The following is a 20,077-nucleotide window of genomic DNA, read 5'->3' as shown; positions in this document are numbered from 1 at the left end:
CACCCCATGTCTGCGGAGCAGAACCATCATTTCCGCCACCATATTGGTGAAAACCCTCAGTGCTGTGGAGAGGCCGAATAGCAGGGCCTGGAACTGAAAATGATAGTCCTACAGTGCGAATCGGAGATAAGCTTGATGCGGCAGCCAAATCAGAATGTGGAGGTACGCATCCTTGATATCCAGGGATATCAGGAATTCCCCCTCCTCCAGACCTGATATCACTGCCCTTAGAGACTCCATTTTGAACTTAAAATCACTAAACCCCTTTCTGAGGGAGTTCAAGTTCAAAATGGGCCTAACCAAACCATCCGGTTTTCGGCACCATGACGTGACTAAAATGCCCGAGTCTCGCCTCCACCGGCCCTACCTCCAGGCCGCGCTGTCCACAGTCATGCGGAGGACTTTGGCATATCTGAAGCAGGCTTCTGTTCCTGGGAACCCGCCGCAACAGGTTTCTTGGATTTCGGCCGGCCACTTCTAAAGAAGGTGTTGGACGGTTTGGCCTTTCTTGGTTTAGTAACCCGAAAGGACTGTGATGCAGGTGAAGAAAAAGGTTTCTTCGTAGCAGGAGCTGCTGAGGGTAGAAAAGGGGACTTACCCGCTGTAGCCTTGGAGATCCACGCATCCAACGATTCCCCAAAGAGAGCCTGACCTGTGTAGGGTAGGGTCTCCACACCTCTTCTGGATTCCGCGTCGGCAGACCACTGGCGCAGCCACAGTCCTCGACGAGCTGAGACAGACATGGAAGATATTCCTGCAGCCATTGAAGCCAGGTCTTTCATGGATTCCACCATAAAACCTGCAGAACCCTGAATGTTACGTAAAACCAATTCAACGTCACTTTTACCCATTGTATGCAAATCCTCAACTAATGTGCCGGACCACTTTACTATAGCTTTGGAAATCCATGCACAGGTAAATAGTAGGCCATAGTATCGCCCCCGAGGCCGTGTATATCTATTTGAGCATTGCATCAATTTTGTGATCAGCCGGTTCCTTTAAGGCGGTAGACCATGGAACCGGTAAAACCACCTTTTGAGAGTCTGTATACAGACGCGTCCACTATGGGTGGGTTTTCCAATTTCTTTCTATCCTCCTCCGGGAAGGGGAAAGCAACCAGAACCTTTCTAGGGATCTGACATTTTTTCTCTCTGGGTTTTCCCATGCTTTTTCAAAAAATAAGAATTTACTCACCGGTAATTCTATTTCTCGTAGTCCGTAGTGGATGCTGGGTACTCTGTAAGGACCATGGGGAATAGACGGGCTCCGCAGGAGACTGGGCACTCTAAAAGAAAGATTAGGTACTATCTGGTGTACACTGGCTCCTCCCTCTATGCCCCTCCTCCAGACCTCAGTTAGGGAAACTGTGCCCGGAAGAGCTGACACTACAAGGAAAGGATTTGGAATCCCGGGTAAGACTCATACCAGCCACACCAATCACACCGTACAACTCGTGATAACTATACCCAGTTAACAGTATGAATAACAACTGAGCCTCACTGAACAGATGGCTCATAACAATAACCCTTTAGTTAAGCAATAACTATATACAAGTATTGCAGACAATCCGCACTTGGGACGGGCTCCCAGCATCCACTACGGACTACGAGAAATAGAATTACCGGTGAATAAATTCCTATTTTCTCTGACGTCCTAGTGGATGCTGGGGACTCCGTAAGGACCATGGGGATTATACCAAAGCTCCCAAACGGGCGGGAGAGTGCGGATGACTCTGCAGCACCTAATGAGCAAACTCAAGGTCTTCCTCAGTCAGGGTATCAAACTTGTAGAATTTTGCAAACGTGTTTGATCCCGACCAGGTAGCAGCTCGGCAAAGTTGTAAAGCCGAGACCCCTCGGGAAGCCGCCCAAGAAGAGCCCACCTTCCTCGTGGAATGGGCTTTGACCGATTTAGGATGCGGCAGTCCAGCCGCAGAATGTGCAAGTTGAATCGTGCAACAGATCCAGCGAGCAATAGTCTGCTTAGAAGCAGGAGCACCCAGCTTGTTGGGTGCATGCAGGATAAACGGCGAGTCAGTTTTTCTGACTCTAGCCGTCCTGGAAACAGATTTTCAGGGCCCGGACTACGTCCAGCAACTTGGAAGCCTCCAAGTCCCGAGTAGCCGCAGGCACCACAATAGGTTGGTTCAAATGAAACGCTGATACCACCTTAGGGAGAAATTGTGGACGAGTCCTCCATTCTGCCCTTTCCATATGGAAGATCAGATAGGGGCTTTTACATGACAAAGCCGCCAATTCTGACACACGCCTAGCCGAAGCCAAGGCCAAAAGCATGACCACTTTCCACGTGAGATATTTCAACTCCACGGTCTCAAGTGGCTCAAACCAATGTGATTTTAGGAAATCCAACACAACGTTGAGATCCCAAGGTGCCACTGGGGGCACAAAAGGGGGCTGAATATGCAGCACTCCCTTAACAAACGTCTGAACTTCAGGCAGTGAAGCAAGTTCTTTTTGAAAGAAAATAGACAGGGCCGAAATCTGGACTTTAATGGATCCCAATTTTAGGCCCATAGTCACTCCTGACTGTAGGAAGTGCAGAAATCGACCCAGCTGAAATTATTCTGTTGGGGCCTTCATAGCCTCACACCAAGCAACATATTTTCGCCATATGCGGTGATAATGTTTTGCGGTCACATCCTTCCTAGCTTTTATCAGCGTAGGAATGACTTCAACCGGAATGCCCTTTTCCATCAGGATCCGGCGTTCAACCGCCATGCCGTCAAACGCAGCCGCGGTAAGTCTTGGAACAGACAGGGCCCCTGCTGTAGCAGGTCCTGTCTGAGAGGCAGAGGCCAAGGGTCCTCTGAGATCATTGCTTGTAGTTCCGGGTACCAAGTCCTTCTTGGTCAATCCGGAACGACGAGTATAGTTCTTACTCCTCTCTTTCTTATTATCCTCAGTACCTTTGGTATGAGAGGAAGAGGAGGGAACACATAAACCGACTGGTACACCCACGGTGTCACTATAGCGTCCATAGCTATCGCCTGAGGGTCCCTTGACCTGGCGCAATATCTTTTTAGCTTTTTGTTGAGGCGGGACGCCATCATGTCCACCTGTGGCCTTTCCCAACGATTTACAATCAGCGAAGACTTCTGGATGAAGTCCCCACTCTCCCGGGTGGAGGTCGTGCCTGCTGAGGAAGTCTGCTTCCCAGTTGTCCACTCCCGGAATGAACACTGCTGACAGTGCTATCACGTGATTTTCCGCCCATCGGAGAATCCTTGTGGCTTCTGCCATCGCCATCCTGCTTCTTGTGCCGCCCTGTCGGTTTACATGGGCGACCGCCGTGATGTTCTCTGACTGAATCAGCACCGGCTGGTTTTGAAGCAGGGGTCTTGCCTGACTTAGGGCATTGTAAATGGCCCTTAGTTCCAGAATATTTATGTGTAGGGAAGCTTCCTGACTCGACCATTGTCCTTGGAAGTTTCTTCCCTGAGTGACTGCCCCCCAACCTCGGAGGCTTGCATCCGTGGTCACCAGGACCCAGTCCTGTATGCCGAATCTGCGGCCCTCGAGTAGATGAGCACTCTGCACCCACCACAGCAGAGACACCCTGGCCCTCGGGGACAGGGTGATCAGCCGATGCATCTGAAGATGCGATCCGGACCACTTGTCTAACAGATCCCACTGAAAGATCCGTGCATGGAATCTGCCGAATGGAATTGCCTCGTAAGAAGCTACCATCTTTCCCAGGACTCGCCTGCAGTGATGCACCGACACCTGTTTTGGTTTTAGGAGGTCTCTGACCAGAGATGACAACTCCTTGGCCTTCTCCTCCGGGAGAAACACCTTCTTCTATTCTGTGTCCAGAATCAAACCAAGGAACAGCAGACGCGTCATAGGAACCAGCTGCGACTTCGGGAAATTCAGAATCCAGCCGTGCTGTTGTAGCACTTCCTGAGATAGTGCTACTCCGACCAACAACTGCTCCCTGGACCTCGCCTTTATAAGGAGATCGTCCAAGTACGGGATAATTATAACTCCCTTCTTTCGAAGGAGTATCATCATTTCGGCCATTACTTTGGTAAATACCCTCGGTGCCGTGGACAGACCAAATGGCAACGTCTGGAATTGGTAATGGCAGTCCTGTACCACAAAACGGAGGTACACCTGGTGAGGTGGGTAAATGGGGACATGTAGGTAAGCATCCTTGATGTCCAGTGATACCATGTAATCCCCCTCTTCCAGGCTTGCAATAACCGCCCTGAGCGATTCCATTTTGAACTTGAACTTCCTTATATAAGTGTTCAAGGATTTAAAATTTAGAATGGGTCTCACCGAACCGTCTGGTTTCGGTACCACAAACATTGTGGAATAGTAACCCCGTCCCTATTGAAGGAGGGGAACTTTTATTATCCCCCGCACTCTGCTGGCTGTTAGTAAGAAGAACTATATACTATGTAATAATAGGAAATTTAGAGCTCTTCGTTACATAGGTTTTGTATTTCTTGTCTAGAGTAACCCCCTCCCGCAGCACCTGGGGATTGTTACCAGCTTGATTAGAGCAGTTTTCCACTATTTATTGCAGTTAAGAGAGGCATAGATGGAGCCAGCATTAGGAGGGCATGCTGGGTCCTGTAGTGCCATTTGGAGGATACAGGGGTGCCTCCAGGTAAACTAGCTCTCAATCTGGATATGTTCTGTATGTGCCATTATCATGTGGCCATATATTAAGCAATTGTATGACCCATAGTGGATGTTATTATTATTATGCTGTGTATGGGTTTGGGGAGTGGTACCCCCCGGGTCTGGTGGGGCTGGGCCACCTTGGGGTAGCATGCCATATTATTTATTTAGCACTTATGTAACACTCCTATTTTTTCACTAATATTACTCTTTTGAGTATTTTATTAACACCCTTATTTTTGTAGCACTTTCTAACCCATAGCTTCTGCTTCTTTCTTAACACATATTAACACTTTAGTATTTCAATGGTGTGCTGCCCTGGGGTGGTCGGGCCTGGGCCGACTTTGTGGGGTCCAAGCCTTGGACCTATGCTTAGTTAGGGACCTCCAGCAATAGAGCAGCCGTGAAGTGGCCTGGAGGCTTATCATATCTTTTGCAAAAATAAGAATTTACTTACCGATAATTCTATTTCTCGGAGTCCGTAGTGGATGCTGGGGTTCCTGAAAGGACCATGGGGAATAGCGGCTCCGCAGGAGACAGGGCACAAAAAAGTAAAACTTTTACCAGATCAGGTGGTGTGCACTGGCTCCTCCCCCTATGACCCTCCTCCAGACTCCAGTTAGGTACTGTGCCCGGACGAGCGTACACAATAAGGGAGGCAATTTGAATCCCGGGTAAGACTCATACCAGCCACACCAATCACACCGTACAACTTGTGATCTAAACCCAGTTAACAGTATGATAACAGAAAGAGCCTCTTAAAGATGGCTCCTTAACAATATAACCCGAATTTGTTAACAATAACTATGTACAGTATTGCAGATAATCCGCACTTGGGATGGGCGCCCAGCATCCACTACGGACTCCGAGAAATAGAATTATCGGTAAGTAAATTCTTATTTTCTCTATCGTCCTAAGTGGATGCTGGGGTTCCTGAAAGGACCATGGGGATTATACCAAAGCTCCCAAACGGGCGGGAGAGTGCGGATGACTCTGCAGCACCGAATGAGAGAATTCCAAGTCCTCTTTTGCCAGGGTATCAAATTTGTAGAATTTTACAAACGTGTTTTCCCCCGACCACGTAGCTGCTCGGCAGAATTGTAATGCCGAGACCCCTCGGGCAGCCGCCCAAGATGAGCCCACCTTCCTTGTGGAATGGGCCTTAACAGATTTAGGCTGTGGCAGGCCTGCCACAGAATGAGCAAGTTGAATTGTGTTACAAATCCAACGAGCAATCGTCTGCTTAGAAGCAGGGGCACCCAACTTGTTGGGTGCATATAGTATCAACAGCGAGTCAGATTTTCTGACTTCAGCCGTCCTTGAAATGTATATTTTTAAGGCTCTGACAACGTCCAACAACTTGGAGTCCTCCAAGTCGCCAGAGGCCGCAGGCACCACAATAGGTTGGTTCAGGTGAAACGCTGATACCACCTTAGGGAGAAAATGCGGACGAGTCCTCAGTTCTGCCCTATCCGAATGGAAGATTAGATAAGGGCTTTTATAAGATAAAGCCGCCAATTCAGATACTCTCCTGGCGGAAGCCAGGGCCAGTAACATAGTCACTTTCCATGTGAGATATTTAAAATCCACCTTTTTCAATGGTTCAAACCAATGGGATTTGAGGAAATCTAAAACTACATTTAGATCCCACGGTGCCACCGGAGGCACCACAGGAGGCTGTATATGCAGTACTCCTTTAACAAAAGTCTGTACCTCAGGAACTGAGGCCAATTCTTTTTGGAAGAATATTGACAGGGCCGAAATTTGAACCTTAATAGATCTCAATTTGAGACCCCTAGACAATCCTGATTGTAGGAAATGTAGGAAACGACCCAGTTGAAATTCCTCCGTCGGAACACTCCGATCCTCGCACCACGCGACATATTTTCGCCAAATGCGGTGATAATGTTTCGCGGTGACTTCCTTCCTTGCCTTAATCAAGGTAGGAATGACTTCTTCTGGAATGCCTTTCCCTTTTAGGATCTGGCGTTCAACCGCCATGCCGTCAAACGCAGCCGCGGTAAGTCTTGAAAGAGACAGGGACCCTGTTGTAGCAGGTCCCTTCTCAGAAGTAGAGGGCACGGGTCGTCCGTGACCAACTCTTGAAGTTCCGGGTACCAAGTCCTTCTTGGCCAATCCGGAGCCACTAGTATTTCTTACTCCTCCTCACCGTATAATCTTCAATACCTTTGGTATGAGAGGCAGAGGAGGAAACACATATACTGATTTGTACACCCAAGGTGTTACCAGTGCGTCCACAGCTATTGCCTGTGGATCTCTTGACCTGGCGCAATACTTGTCCAGTTTCTTGTTGAGGCGAGACGCCATCATGTCTACCATTGGTCTTTCCCAACAGTTTATTAGCATGTGGAAGACTTCTGGATGAAGACCCCCCTCTCCCGGGTGTATATCGTGTCTGCTGAGGAAGTCTGCTTCCCAGTTGTCCACGCCCGGGAAGAACACTGCTGACAGTGCTATTACGTGATTCTCCGCCCAGCGAAGAATCTTGGCAGCTTCTGCCATTGCACTCCTGCTTCTTGTGCCGCCCTGTCTGTTTACATGGGCGACCGCCGTGATGTTGTCCGACTGAATCAACACCGGTTTTCCTTGCAGGAGTGGTTCCGCCTGGCTTAGAGCATTTTAGATTGCTCTTAGTACCAGAATGTTTATGTGAATAGACTTTTCCAGGTTCGTCCATACCCCCTGGAAGTTTCTTCCTTGTGTGACTGCACCCCAACCTCTCAGGCTGGCGTCCGTGGTCACCAGGATCAAATCCTGTATGCCGAATCTGCGGCCCTCCAATAGATGAGCCTTTTGCAACCACCACAGAAGATATACCCTTGTCCTTGGCGACAGGGTTATTCGCAGGTGCATCTGAGGATGCGACCCTGACCATTTGTCCAACAGATCCCTTTGGAAAATTCTTGCATGGAATCTGCCGAATGGAATTGCTTCGTAAAAAGCCACCATTTTTCCCAGGACTCTTGTGCATTGATGTACAGACACCTTTCCTGGTTTTAGGAGGTTCCTGACAGGTCGGATAACTCCTTGGCTTTTTCCTCGGGAAGAAAAACCTTTTTCTGAACCGTGTCCAGAATCATCCCTAGGAACAGCAGACGTATCGTCGGAAAACAGCTGCGATTCTTGGAATATTTAGAATCCAGTCGTGCCGTCGAAGAACTACTTTAGATAGTGCTCTTCCGACCTCCAACTGTTCTCTGGAACTTGCCCTTTTTAGGTCGTGCAAGTAAGGGATAATTTAGATGCCTTTTTTCTTTGAAGAAACATCTTGTCGGCCATTACCTTGGTAAAAAGGCCCGGGGTGCCGTGGATAATTCAAACGGCATCGTCTGAAACTGATATTGACAGTTCTGTACCACGAACCAGAGGTACCCTTGATGAGAAGGACAAATTTTGGACATGGAGGTAATCCTTGATGTCCAGGGACACCATATAGTCCCCTTTTTTCCGGTTCGCTATCACTGCTCTGAGTGACTTTATCTCGATTTGAACCTTTTATGTAAGTGTTCAAAACATTTTAGATTTAGACTATGTGTCACCAAGCCGTCTGGCTTCAGTACCACAATATAGTGTGGAAAAATAATACCCTTTTCCTTGTCGTAGGAGGGGTACTTTGATTATCACCTGCTGGATATACAGCTTGTGAATTGTTTCCAATGCTGCCTCCCTGTCGGAGGGAGCCGTTGGTAAAGCAGACTTCAGGAAGCTGCGAGGAGAAGATGTCTCGACTCTCCAATCTTTACCCCTGGGATAATACTCGTACGATCTAGGGGTCAACTTGCGAGTGATCCCACTGCGCCCTGAGACTCTTGAGACTACCCCCCCACCTTGAGTCCGCTTGCACGGCCCCAGCGTCATGCTGAGGACTTGGCAGACGCGGTGGAGGGCTTCTTCCTGGGAAAGGGCTGCCTGCTGCAGTCTACTTCCCTTACCTCTATGTCTGGGCAGATATGACTGGCCTTTTGCCTGCATGCCCTCATGGGAAAGGAAAGATTGAGGCTGAAAAGACGGTGTCTTTTTTAGCTGAGATGTAACTTGGGGTAAAAAAGGTTGGATTTCCCAGCTGTTGCTGTGGTCCCCAGGTCCGATGGACCGACCCCCAAATAACTCCTTCCCTTTATACAGCAATACTTCCATCTGCCGTATGGGATCTGTATCACCTGACCACTGTCGTGTCCCTGACATCTTCTGGGAGATGTGGACAACGCACTTATCTTGATGCCAGAGAGCAAATATCCCTCTGTGCATCTCACATACATATATATAGAATGCATCCTATTAAATGCTCTACATGAATAAAATATTTTCAGTCAGGGAATCCGACCAAGCCAACCCAGCACTGCATCTCCAGGCTGATGGCGATCGCTGGTCGCAGTATAACCACCGTATGTGTGTATATACTTTTTAGGATATTTTTCCAGCTTCCTATCAGCTGGCTCCTTGAGGGCGGCCGTATCTGGAGACGGTAACGCCACTTGATAAGCGTGTGAGCGCCTTATCACCCTAAGGGGTGTTTCCCAACGTACCCTAATTTCTGGCGGGAAAGGGTATAACGCCAATATTTGCTATCGGGGTAACCCTACGCATCATCACACACTTCATTTTATTTTATCTGATTCAGGAAAAACTACAGGTAGTTTTTTCACTCCCACATAATACCCTTTCTTGTGGTACTTGTAGTATCAGAAACACGTAACACCTCCTTCATTGCCCTTAACGTGTGGCCCTAATGAGAAATACGTTTGTTTATTCACCGTCGACACTGTATTCAGTGTCCGTGTCTGTGTCTGTGTCGACCGACTGAGGTAAATGGGCGTTTTTAAAACCCCTGACGGTGTTTCTGAGACGCCTGGACCGGTCCTAATAGATTGTCGGCCGTCTCATGTCGTCAACCGACCTTGCAGCGTGTTGACATTCTCACGTAATTCTCTAAATAAGCCATCCATTCCGGTGTCGACTCCCTAGAGAGTGACATCACCATTACAGGCAATTTCTCCGCCTCCTCACCAACATCGTCCTCATACATGTCGACACACACGTACCGACACACAGCACACACACCGGGAATGCTCTGACAGAGGACAGGACCCACTAGCCCTTTGGGGAGACAGAGGGAGAGTCTGCCAGCACACACCAAAAACGCTATAATTATATAGGGACAACCTTATATAAGTGTTTCTCCCTTATAGCATCTTTTATATATATACAATATCGCCAAAATCAGTGCCCCCCCTCTCTGTTTTAACCCTGTTTCTGTAGTGCAGTGCAGGGGAGAGCCTGGGAGCCTTCTCTCCAGCTTTTCTGTGAGAGAAAATGGCGCTGTGTGCTGAGGAGATAGGCCCCGCCCCTTTTTCGGCGGCCTCGTCTCCCGCTATTTTTGAAGTTAGGCAGGGGTTAAATATCTCCATATAGCCTCTGTGGGCTATATGTGAGGTATTTTTTGCCTCTAACAAGGTTTTTATTTGCCTCTCAGAGCGCCCCCCCCAGCGCTCTGCACCCTCAGTGACTGTTGTGTGAAGTGTGCTGAGAGGAAAATGGCGCACAGCTGCAGTGCTGTGCGCTACCTTTATGAAGACTCAGGAGTCTTCAGCCGCCGATTTTGGACCTCTTCTCTCTTCAGCGTCTGCAAGGGGGCCGGCGGCGCGGCTCCGGTAACCATCCAGGCTGTACCTGTGATCGTCCCTCTGGAGCTAGTGTCCAGTAGCCAAGCAGCAAATCCACTCTGCACGCAGGTGAGTTCACTACTTCTCCCCTAAGTCCCTCGTTGCAGTGATCCTGTTGCCAGCAGGACTCACTGTAAAGTAAAAAACCTAAGCTAAACTTTCTCTAAGCAGCTCTTTAGGAGAGCCACCTAGATTGCACCCTTCTCGTTCGGGCACAAAATCTAACTGGAGTCTGGAGGAGGGTCATAGGGGGAGGAGCCAGTGCACACCACCTGATCTGGTAAAAGTTTTACTTTTTTGTGCCCTGTCTCCTGCGGAGCCGCTATTCCCCATGGTCCTTTCAGGAACCCCAGCATCCACTTAGGACGATAGAGAAACATATGTAACGAAGAGCTCTAAATTTCCTATTATTACATAGTATATAGTTCTTCTTACTAACAGCCAGCAGAGTGCGTGGGAAAAATCCCTTTTGTATTTCTTGTCTAGAGTAACCCCCTCCCGCAGCACCTGGGGATTGTTACCAGCTTGATTAGAGCAGTTTTCCACTATTTATTGAACTTTTATTATCACCTGTTGGAGGTACAGCTTGTGAATTGCCGCCAGTACTACCTCCCTGTCCTGGGGAGTAGCTGGCAAGGCTGATTTGAGGTAACGGCGAGGGGGAGACGTCTCGAATTCCAGCTTGTATCCCTGAGATACCACTTGTAGAACCCAGAGATCCACCTGTGAGCGAACCCACTGGTCGCTGAAGTTCCGGAGACTGGCCCCCACCGCACCTGGTTCCACCAGTGGAGCCCCAGCGTCATGCGGTGTACTTAGTGGAAGCAGGGGAGGATTTTTGTTCTTGGGAACTGGCTGTATGGTGCAGCTTTTTCCCTCTACCCCTGCCTCTGGGCAGAAAGGATGCGCCTTTAACCCGCTTGCCTTTCTGGGGCCGAAAGGACTGTACCTGATAATACGGTGCTTTCTTAGGTTGTGAGGGAACCCGAGGTAAAAATGTCGACTTCCCGGCTGTTGCTGTGGAAACGAGGTCCGAGAGACCATCCCCAAACAATTCCTCACCCTTGTAAGGCAAAACCTCCATGTGCCTTTTAGAATCCGCATCACCTGTCCACTGCCGAGTCCATAATACTCTCCTGGCAGAAATGGACATTGCATTAATTCTAGATGCCAGCCGGCAAATATCCCTCTGTGCATCTCTCATATATAAGACGACGTCTTTAATATGCTCTATTGTTAGCAAAATCGTATCCCTGTCGAGGGTATCAATATTTTCTGACAGGGTATCGGACCAAGCTGCTGCAGCACTACACATCCAAGCTGAAGCAATTGCAGGTCTCAGTATAGTACCCGAGTGTGTATATACAGACTTCAGGATAGCCTCCTGCTTTCTATCCGCAGGCTCCTTTAAGGCGGCCGTATCCTGAGACGGCAGTGCCACCTTTTTTGACAAGCGTGTGAGCGCCTTATCCACCCTCGGGGATGTCTCCCAACGTAACCTGTCCTCTGGCGGGAAAGGGTACGCCATCAGTAACTTTTTAGAAATCACTAGTTTCTTATCGGGGGAAGCCCACGCTTCTTCACACACTTCATTCAACTCATCTTATGGGGGAAAAACCCCTGGTTGCTTTTTCTCCCCAAACATGACACCCTTTTCAGTGGTACCTGGGTTAATGTCAGAAATGTGCAACACTTTTTTCATTGCCGTAATCATGCAACGGATGGCCCTAGTGGAATGTACATTAGTCTCATCCTCGTCGACACTGGAGTCAGACTCTGTGTCGACATCTGTGTCTGCCATCTGAGGTAGCGGGCGTTTGAGCCCCTGATGACCTTTGAGACGCCTGGGCAGGCACTGGCTGAGAAGCCGGCTGTCCCACAGCTGTTATGTCATCGAACCTTTTATGCAAGGAGTTGACACTGTCGTGTAAAACCTTCCACATATCCATCCACTCTGGTGTCGACCCCGCAGGGGGTGACATCACACTTATCGGCACCTGCTTCGCCTCCACATAAGCCTCCTCATCAAACATGTCGACACAGCCGTACCGACACACCGCACACACACAGGGAATGCTCTGACTGAGGACAGGACCCCACAAAGTCCTTTGGGGAGACAGAGAAAGAGTATGCCAGCACACACCACAGCGCTATATAATCAGGGATTTACACTAACACAAAGTGATTTTTTCCCTATAGCTGCTTTACATATACAGTTTGCACCTAAATTTAGTGCCCCCTCTCTCTTTTTTACCCTTTGAGCCTGGAAACTGCAGGGGAGAGCCTGGGGAGCCGTCTTCCAGCTGAGCTGTGAAGAGGAAATGGCGCCAGTGTGCTGAGGGAGATAGCCCCGCCCCCTTCTCGGCGGACTTCTCCGCTCTTATATTTATATTATGGCGAGGGATTTTTGCACATATATAGCTTTTTAGACTATATTATGTGCTGCTTTCCAATGTAAGGTACTCTAATTGCAGCCCAGGGTGCCCCCCCCCCCCCCCCCAGCGCCCTGCACCCATCAGTGACCGGAGTATGTGGTGTGCATAGGGAGCAATGGCGCACAGCTACAGTGCTGTGCGCTACCTTAATGAAGACCGGAGTCTTCAGCAGCCGATTTCCAGGATGTTCTTCTTGCTTCTGGTTCTGCAAGGGGGACGGCGGCACGGCTTCGGGAACGGACGACCGAGGCTGGGCCTGTGTTCGATCCCTCTGGAGCTAATGGTGTCCAGTAGCCTAGAAGCCCTAGCTAGCTGCAAGCAGGTAGGTTCGCTTCTCTCCCCTAAGTCCCTCGTAGCAGTGAGTCTGTTGCCAGCAGATCTCACTGAAAATAAAAAACCTAACAAATACTTTCTTTACTAGAAGCTCAGGAGAGCCCCTAGTGTGCAACCAGCTCGAGCCGGGCACAGATTCTAACTGAGGTCTGGAGGAGGGGCATAGAGGGAGGAGCCAGTGCACACCAGATAGTACCTAATCTTTCTTTTAGAGTGCCCAGTCTCCTGCGGAGCCCGTCTATTCCCCATGGTCCTTACGGAGTACCCAGCATCCACTAGGACGTCAGAGAAATAGCATTTAGTTCTTTGGACGCACGGAAGGTTAGCAATGTTTTCTTATTATCAGTGAAGTAAGCCTCCTCAACCTGCTCAGGAGTTGTGTCAGCAACATTCAACACATCTCTAATAGCCTCTATCATCAACTGCACCCCTTCTGCAATAGATGCAGCCCCCCTGAGTACATCCCCATCACCGTCTGCCGTGTTAGAGTAGGTAACTGTGTAGTCTTGCATAATCTGGGCAAGAGCATGTTTATGGGAACCTACAAAGGGGGGTCCAGAGGTAACCGAACCGGACCAAACTGCCACAGAAATCTGTAAAACCGGAGTTGCAGATTTATTCTGAGCAACCCTAGTAGAAATCTGAGAAATCATAGAGGATAACCACTCCGGCTCCCTTGCTGGTATCTGCGCTACAACAGTGCAATCCTGATTACATGGGATGAGATCATCCTGGGAGGACATATCATCAGCCGCATATGACACAGAGTCCCTGGACATAGCTAACTGGAGACCCCCAAACCCACACACACAGGGGAGGCTAAACAGAGTTTCCCACTTGAGTATGGCAAGAGACACAGAGATTGGAGCCAACCCACACAGAGCGCTGTTTAGATAAAGGACACCCCTTAGCAGCACCCACTGTGTACTGTAATAGTTACACAGAACGAATTCACTGCCCCCCCCCCCCATCTACAACCCCCTGGTACCGCACAGGATAGCTGGAGTTGCTTGGAGGGACAGCTCTGTCAGCGTCTGTGTACAGAAACTGCAGGCAGTAAAATGGCGCTGAACGCTGCTGGGTCCGCTCTGAGGAGAAGCTCCGCCCCTTGAAGACGGCGCGCCTTCCCGCACAAATTCTTTATACTGGCCTGAGGATTCCGTCGCTAGATGGGGGATTCTGTCTCAAGTGAGCGTCTGAGTACGGAGGATTCTGACACTAGCCTGGGGATTCAGTCTCCGGTTAGCGTCTGTGACCAGTGTAGGGTATTAAGACGCTGGCTCAGGACGCCCCTCATAGTGCCAACACTGTGCTGCTGGGCATTCCCGGAGCGCGATCTCTCTAGCTGCGCTCCTACCCTTGTGACGCCATATCTCGCCATTTTCTGATCTTCTGGCTCTGTAAGGGGGTAGCAGCATGCTGCCGGGGTGAGCGATGCCCTGTGGCGGGGAACGTTCAATCCCCTCAGGAACTCATTGTCCTGTCAGCGGAGATAGTGGCTCAAACCCGGCAGGGCGGACACTACTCCCCCCTAAGCCCCGCAAAGCAGGGAGGCTGTTGCCAGCAGCCTCCCTGTAAAATAATAAAATCTAAAATAAACTTTTACTAAAGCAGCTCTGGAGAGCTCCCCTAGTTGTGACCGGCTCCTCCGGGCACATTTTCTAAACGGAGTCTGGTAGGAGGAGCATAGAGGGAGGAGCCAACCCACACTTTCAAACTCTTAAAGTGTCAATGGCTCCTAGTGCACCAGTCTATACCCCATGGTACTAATTTGGACCCCAGCATCCTCTAGGACGTAAGAGAACGTACGTTTGGGTGTCCTTTTGCCTTCATTCAATAGGTAGTGGCAGATAATAGGAGTCTTTGGGTGCGGGAGGATTGATTCAGCCAATGTTTACCCTGTGTGAAAGGTAATGGCAAGATTGATTGCTGAAACCTGTGTAGCTGCGGTGTTCCTGACAGAAAAGCATGACTCAGGATCCATTCAAGCAAACTCTTTAGTTTCAAATGGGTGTAAAAAAAAAAACCCACACAAAAAAGTGGGAAAAACAAAAATTCAAAACATCATGAAATAAAAAGGATGTTAGAATTTTGTGACTCCTAACAAATGTGTGCTTTCATACCATCATAAAAACCCAACTGTGACCATTATTGCAAGGCACCCATTGATAGAGATCCATTGTTTTGATAACCAAAATTGCATATTTCCCCCAGCCAAGTCTAAACAGCATTTGAATGCCAATGATGTCAACACAAATTTCTTAGTTATACCAAACATAGAAAATAACACATACTAACTAGAAACAAATGAGACATATTTAAGGTACAGCCAACATGATTTTTGCATGTGGACTTGAAGCTTTAAATATGTAATTAAACATACATCTTTTACCTTTTGTGACCTCTGGTATTTCAGGTACAATCTCCACTGCTGGCCGGGAGGTTACATCTGGCTTTGGTGGCTTGAGAGAGGTGGCAGGATGAGTATGAATGTCCTACAATATATGATAAGGGGAAATAAAAAACACAACGACTCCTATGTCAATTGCACGCATGTAAGTTCAGTACACTCTATGCACATTTCTCATTCAGCTATTTGGAGTGGGATGAGGCTGAAGGGACACAGGGTACTTAATAACAAAACTTCTCTGCTAGTTTTACATCATCTATATCACCTTCTCTTTCATCCATACTGGAGTACACGGCTGTAGGGTTCACTACGATATGCCGGCGGTCGGGCTCTCGGCGACCAGCATACCGGCGCCGGGAGCCCGACCACCGGCTTACCGACAGTGTGGCGAGCGCAAATGAGCCCCTTGCGGGCTCGCTACGCGCGCCACACTATTTTATTCTCCCTCCAGGGGGGTCGTGGACCCCCACGAGGGAGAATTAGTGTCGGTATGCCGGCTGTCGGGATCCCGGCGCCGGTATACTGTGCGCCGGGATCCCGTCAGTCGGCATACAGAAGACCACCCACGGCTGTACGTTGGATTACAGACATGTTGGTCTCTGACTCTTCCACAACTATCCCCTGTGTCTGTGCGGTAGGGCAGAGTCTTTCTTCTGTGTAGGCTTTTATTTTAATTTTATTCACTACATACATAAGCATGTATATAATATAGAATGAACAAATAACAGTCAATCTACATGTTTTCAAAAGTAATGTTATATAACCATCAGCATTTGATAAAACAGGATTACCCGCTGTGTGTCCTGCTGTTTTATTTTAGACTCGTCCTCTTTGTTTGGATTCCATACACTGCCCTTATCAAACCTGCCACGTAGGGCTGCAAGTTCTCGCTCACGTTCCTTGACAAGTACACAAAAGGAAAAAATAAATACAACACACTTAGCAGCATTTTCGATCGTCATACAGGGACCAGATATCCCAAGAGCCTCATTGTCATCCCCAGAGCCTCTCTCACGAACGCACCATGTTGTATTTTCCCCGTACCGCCCAGCTATCATCCCGGTCCAAAGTCCATGATTGACAGCAGAGGATAGTGGCAGCCCTCCCACCCACTGTCCTCCCAACTCATTAGATCCCTCCTGCCGCTCATTAAGTCCCTCCAATGCACTGTCTGTCCCACTCAATTACTCAGAGTGATGCAGGATTAGAATGCCATAAACACTTCAGTGCAGCCGTGCTCTATATACCACAATCTGTAAAACCATTTTTGCTGCTTCAAGTGCAAAATTACATCAGCGGTGCCATGTTTTTACTCAGTCCTCCCAGAGTTTCTGTACATTGTTCCACCTGCATAACTTTGTGGCTCACTATTCATAGGATGGTATCCAATTAGCCTCGTAAGCCAGCCCTTATTGGGGGGTTGGGGTACGTGTGCCTCAGGCATGCAAAGGAAGCGGAATCCCCAATAAGCAGCCACAGAAGACCTGTTTTTTGGCAGATAACACGAGTCCAGGAACTTATCCTGGATACAAAGTGTATTCGTCCGTTTTTTTAACGCACAATAAAAATGGTCTGTAATTGGATAGCCCGATAATACTGGGATAAAAGACCTGCTTTTTACTGTGCAGTAAATTACTACATACGAAAGGATACTGACAAAAATATTTCAGGACTAAACTCAAGTTTAGTTGACACAGACTTGAAGTAACACCTCATCTGGGCTACTATACATTACACCTGCACAAACTGTATTGCGCTCTTACACATTTCACGCAATACCCTCCAGTGTCTTTATAATTAATGTAAAAGTATTCAGCGCTGCCACCAAGTGGACATTAACTACAGAGTATGTAATTAATATTCAAGTGTTCCGTATGTCCCCAGCCGTCTATTTCATAATCGCCCCCAAGATGGAAACATTATCTGGGGAGAACACTGAACCTCACTGTACCTTTTTCTGCTGTTGTGTTAAACTAGCAGTACTGGAAACATCATTTTGCTTTAATAGTCTTTCATGGATACTTTTAGTGGTTGGAGTCAACACAACCGATTTTAAGGCAGGATTTGCAGGTGCTGGGCTGCGTTCTTGACACTTCTCTCCAAAACGCTCAAGAAATGATTTAATTCCTGGTCCACCTGTACCATAAAATAGGAAGGAATAAGCATGATTTCACAAAGATTCTCTACAGGAAGAACTTGCTTGTGAGATTGATCTGTAAATGTAAAAGCAATGGGAGCCTGTGGAGTTTAGATTGAAGTAAAATATATAATATGGCAAAACTTCAAGATGGCTGCCATAACGGTGACATACCCTAAAATGTTTTCCCTCAGTCCCATATCATGTGTGTAAACACTGGAATACTATTTCCTTACTCATGTCCTTTTTATAAAAGGAGGTTTCCCTACTTACAAACCAGTGTGTGTATATGTATATGTAAGTGTATGTATATATATATATATATATATATATATATATATATATATATATACACATATACACACACACATACATACATATATATACATATATATATATATATATACACATACATACATATATATATATATATATACATATATATATATATATATACATATATATATATATATATATATATATATATATATATATATATACATATATATATATATATATATATATATATATATATATATATATATATATATATATGCGATCGATAGATATATTATTATAGTTTACTTACAATCCAGGGGGGGGTGGGGGGGGGGGATTAAAAACATTTTGGAGTGGATTTCCATTAGCCCAGTAAACGTTTTGTATTTTGTGCGCGCAAAAAACAAAGAAACAGAACTTGACTTCGCGATTTTTCACAATGTTTTGGGTTCATGCTATTTAAATTAGAGCCCACCAAATTATCTAGTATCAGGAGAAAACTAATCGAATACGTGATAAATCCACAGACCTACAGTATGCTTTTTCGCTACCATGATCTTGGCCCCATTTTAAAGGGACTTTTTCACCTGCCTCATGTGCAGGTAAGAGGCTAATTGGATAGTCCTAGGAGATCAATTAGCCCGCAGCTCTCTAACACGGATAATGGAGTCCCCCCTTTATATTAAAAACATTAATTAGAACTACCGGTAAATCTTTTTCTCGTAGTGCGTAGAGGATGCTGGGGACTCCGAAAGGACCATGGGAATAGACTGGCTCCGCGGGAGACATGGGCACTTTAAGAAAGACTTTAGGTCTGGGTGTGCACTGGCTCCTCCATCTATGCCCCTCCTCTAGACCTCAGTTAGAGAAACTGTGCCCAGAGGAGATGGACAGTACGGGGAAAGGATTTTTGTTAATCCAAGGGCAAGATTCATACCAGCCACACCGTATAAATTGTGTATCAATTAAACAGTTAACAGTATGAAAAAATAACGTAGCATCAGTCCAACCTGATGGAACTATAACATAACCCTTATGTAAGCAAAACTATAAACAAGTCTCGCAGAAGTAGTCCGCACTTGGGACGGGTGCCAAGCATCCTCTACGGACTACGAGAAAAAGATTTACTGGTAGGTTTAAAATCTTATTTTCTCTAACGTCCTAGAGGATGCTGGGGACTCCGAAAGGACCATGGGGATTATACCAAAGCTCCAAAACAGGCGGGAGAGTGCGGATGACTCTGCAGCACCGAATGAGCAAACCTTAGGTCCTCCTCAGCCAGGGTATCAAACTTATAGAACTTTGCAAAGGTGTTTGAACCCGACCAAGGAGCAGCTCGGCACAGTTGTAGTGCCGAGACCCTTCGGGCAGCCGCCCAAGACGAGCCCACCTTCCTAGTGGAATGCACCTTGACCGATTTTGGTAACGGCAATCCAGCCGTAGAATGCGCCTGCTGAATCGTATTACAGATCCAGCGAGCAATAGTCTGATTCGAAGCAGGGGCGCCAACCTTGTTGGCTGCATATAGGACAAACAGTGCTTCCGTTTTTCAGACTCTAGCCGTTCTAGCCACATAAATTTTCAAAGCCCTGACTACATCAAGGGACTCCGAATCCTACAAATCTTGTGTAGCCACAGGCACCACAATAGGTTGGTTCATATGAAAAGATGACACCACCTTAGGCAAGAATTGAGGGCGAGTGCGCAATACCGCCCTATCCATATGGAAAACTAGATAAGGGCTTTTATGAGACAACGCCGCCAATTCCGACACTCGCCTAGCCGAAGCCAAGGCTAATAACATGACCACCTTCCAAGTGAGATATTTTAACTCCACCGTTTGAAATGGTTCAAACCAGTGCGACTTAAGGAAACTCAACACCACGTTAAAGGTCCCAAGGCGCCACCGGAGGTATAAAAGGAGGCTGAATATGCAGCATTTCCTTTACAAAAGTCTGTACTTCTGGGAGAGAAGCCAATTCTTTTTGAAAGAAAATGGATAAGGCCGAAATCTGAACCTTAATGGATCCAAACTTTAGGCCCAAATTCACTACAGTCTGTAGGAAGTGAAGTAAACGGCCCAGATGGAATTCTTCCGTAGGAGCATTCCGGGCCTCACACCAAGAAACATATTTCGCCATATACGGTGA

At 47.5% G+C, this 20,077-nt stretch overlaps 1 protein-coding gene across 2 annotated transcripts in view; it reads right to left on the bottom strand.

Moving 5' to 3' along the window:
• ANLN (anillin, actin binding protein) overlaps nucleotides 1–20,077 on the bottom strand; it is a 405,458-nt gene that overhangs the window by 284,788 nt on the left and 100,593 nt on the right. For both annotated transcript variants that reach the window (XM_063922504.1, XM_063922505.1), the window contains exons 6-8: nucleotides 17,463–17,647; nucleotides 16,303–16,410; nucleotides 15,494–15,596 (exon numbers count right to left, since the gene is read on the bottom strand). In XM_063922504.1, the coding sequence (XP_063778574.1) occupies nucleotides 15,494–15,596; nucleotides 16,303–16,410; nucleotides 17,463–17,647 (396 nt within the window). The remainder of the gene's footprint in view (nucleotides 1–15,493; nucleotides 15,597–16,302; nucleotides 16,411–17,462; nucleotides 17,648–20,077) is intronic.

The sequence above is a fragment of the Pseudophryne corroboree genome, chromosome 5 (genome assembly GCF_028390025.1).
Source record: "Pseudophryne corroboree isolate aPseCor3 chromosome 5, aPseCor3.hap2, whole genome shotgun sequence".
In the NCBI taxonomy this organism is placed as follows: domain Eukaryota; kingdom Metazoa; phylum Chordata; class Amphibia; order Anura; family Myobatrachidae; genus Pseudophryne; species Pseudophryne corroboree.
This window is presented reverse-complemented; position numbering and strand designations above follow the sequence as displayed.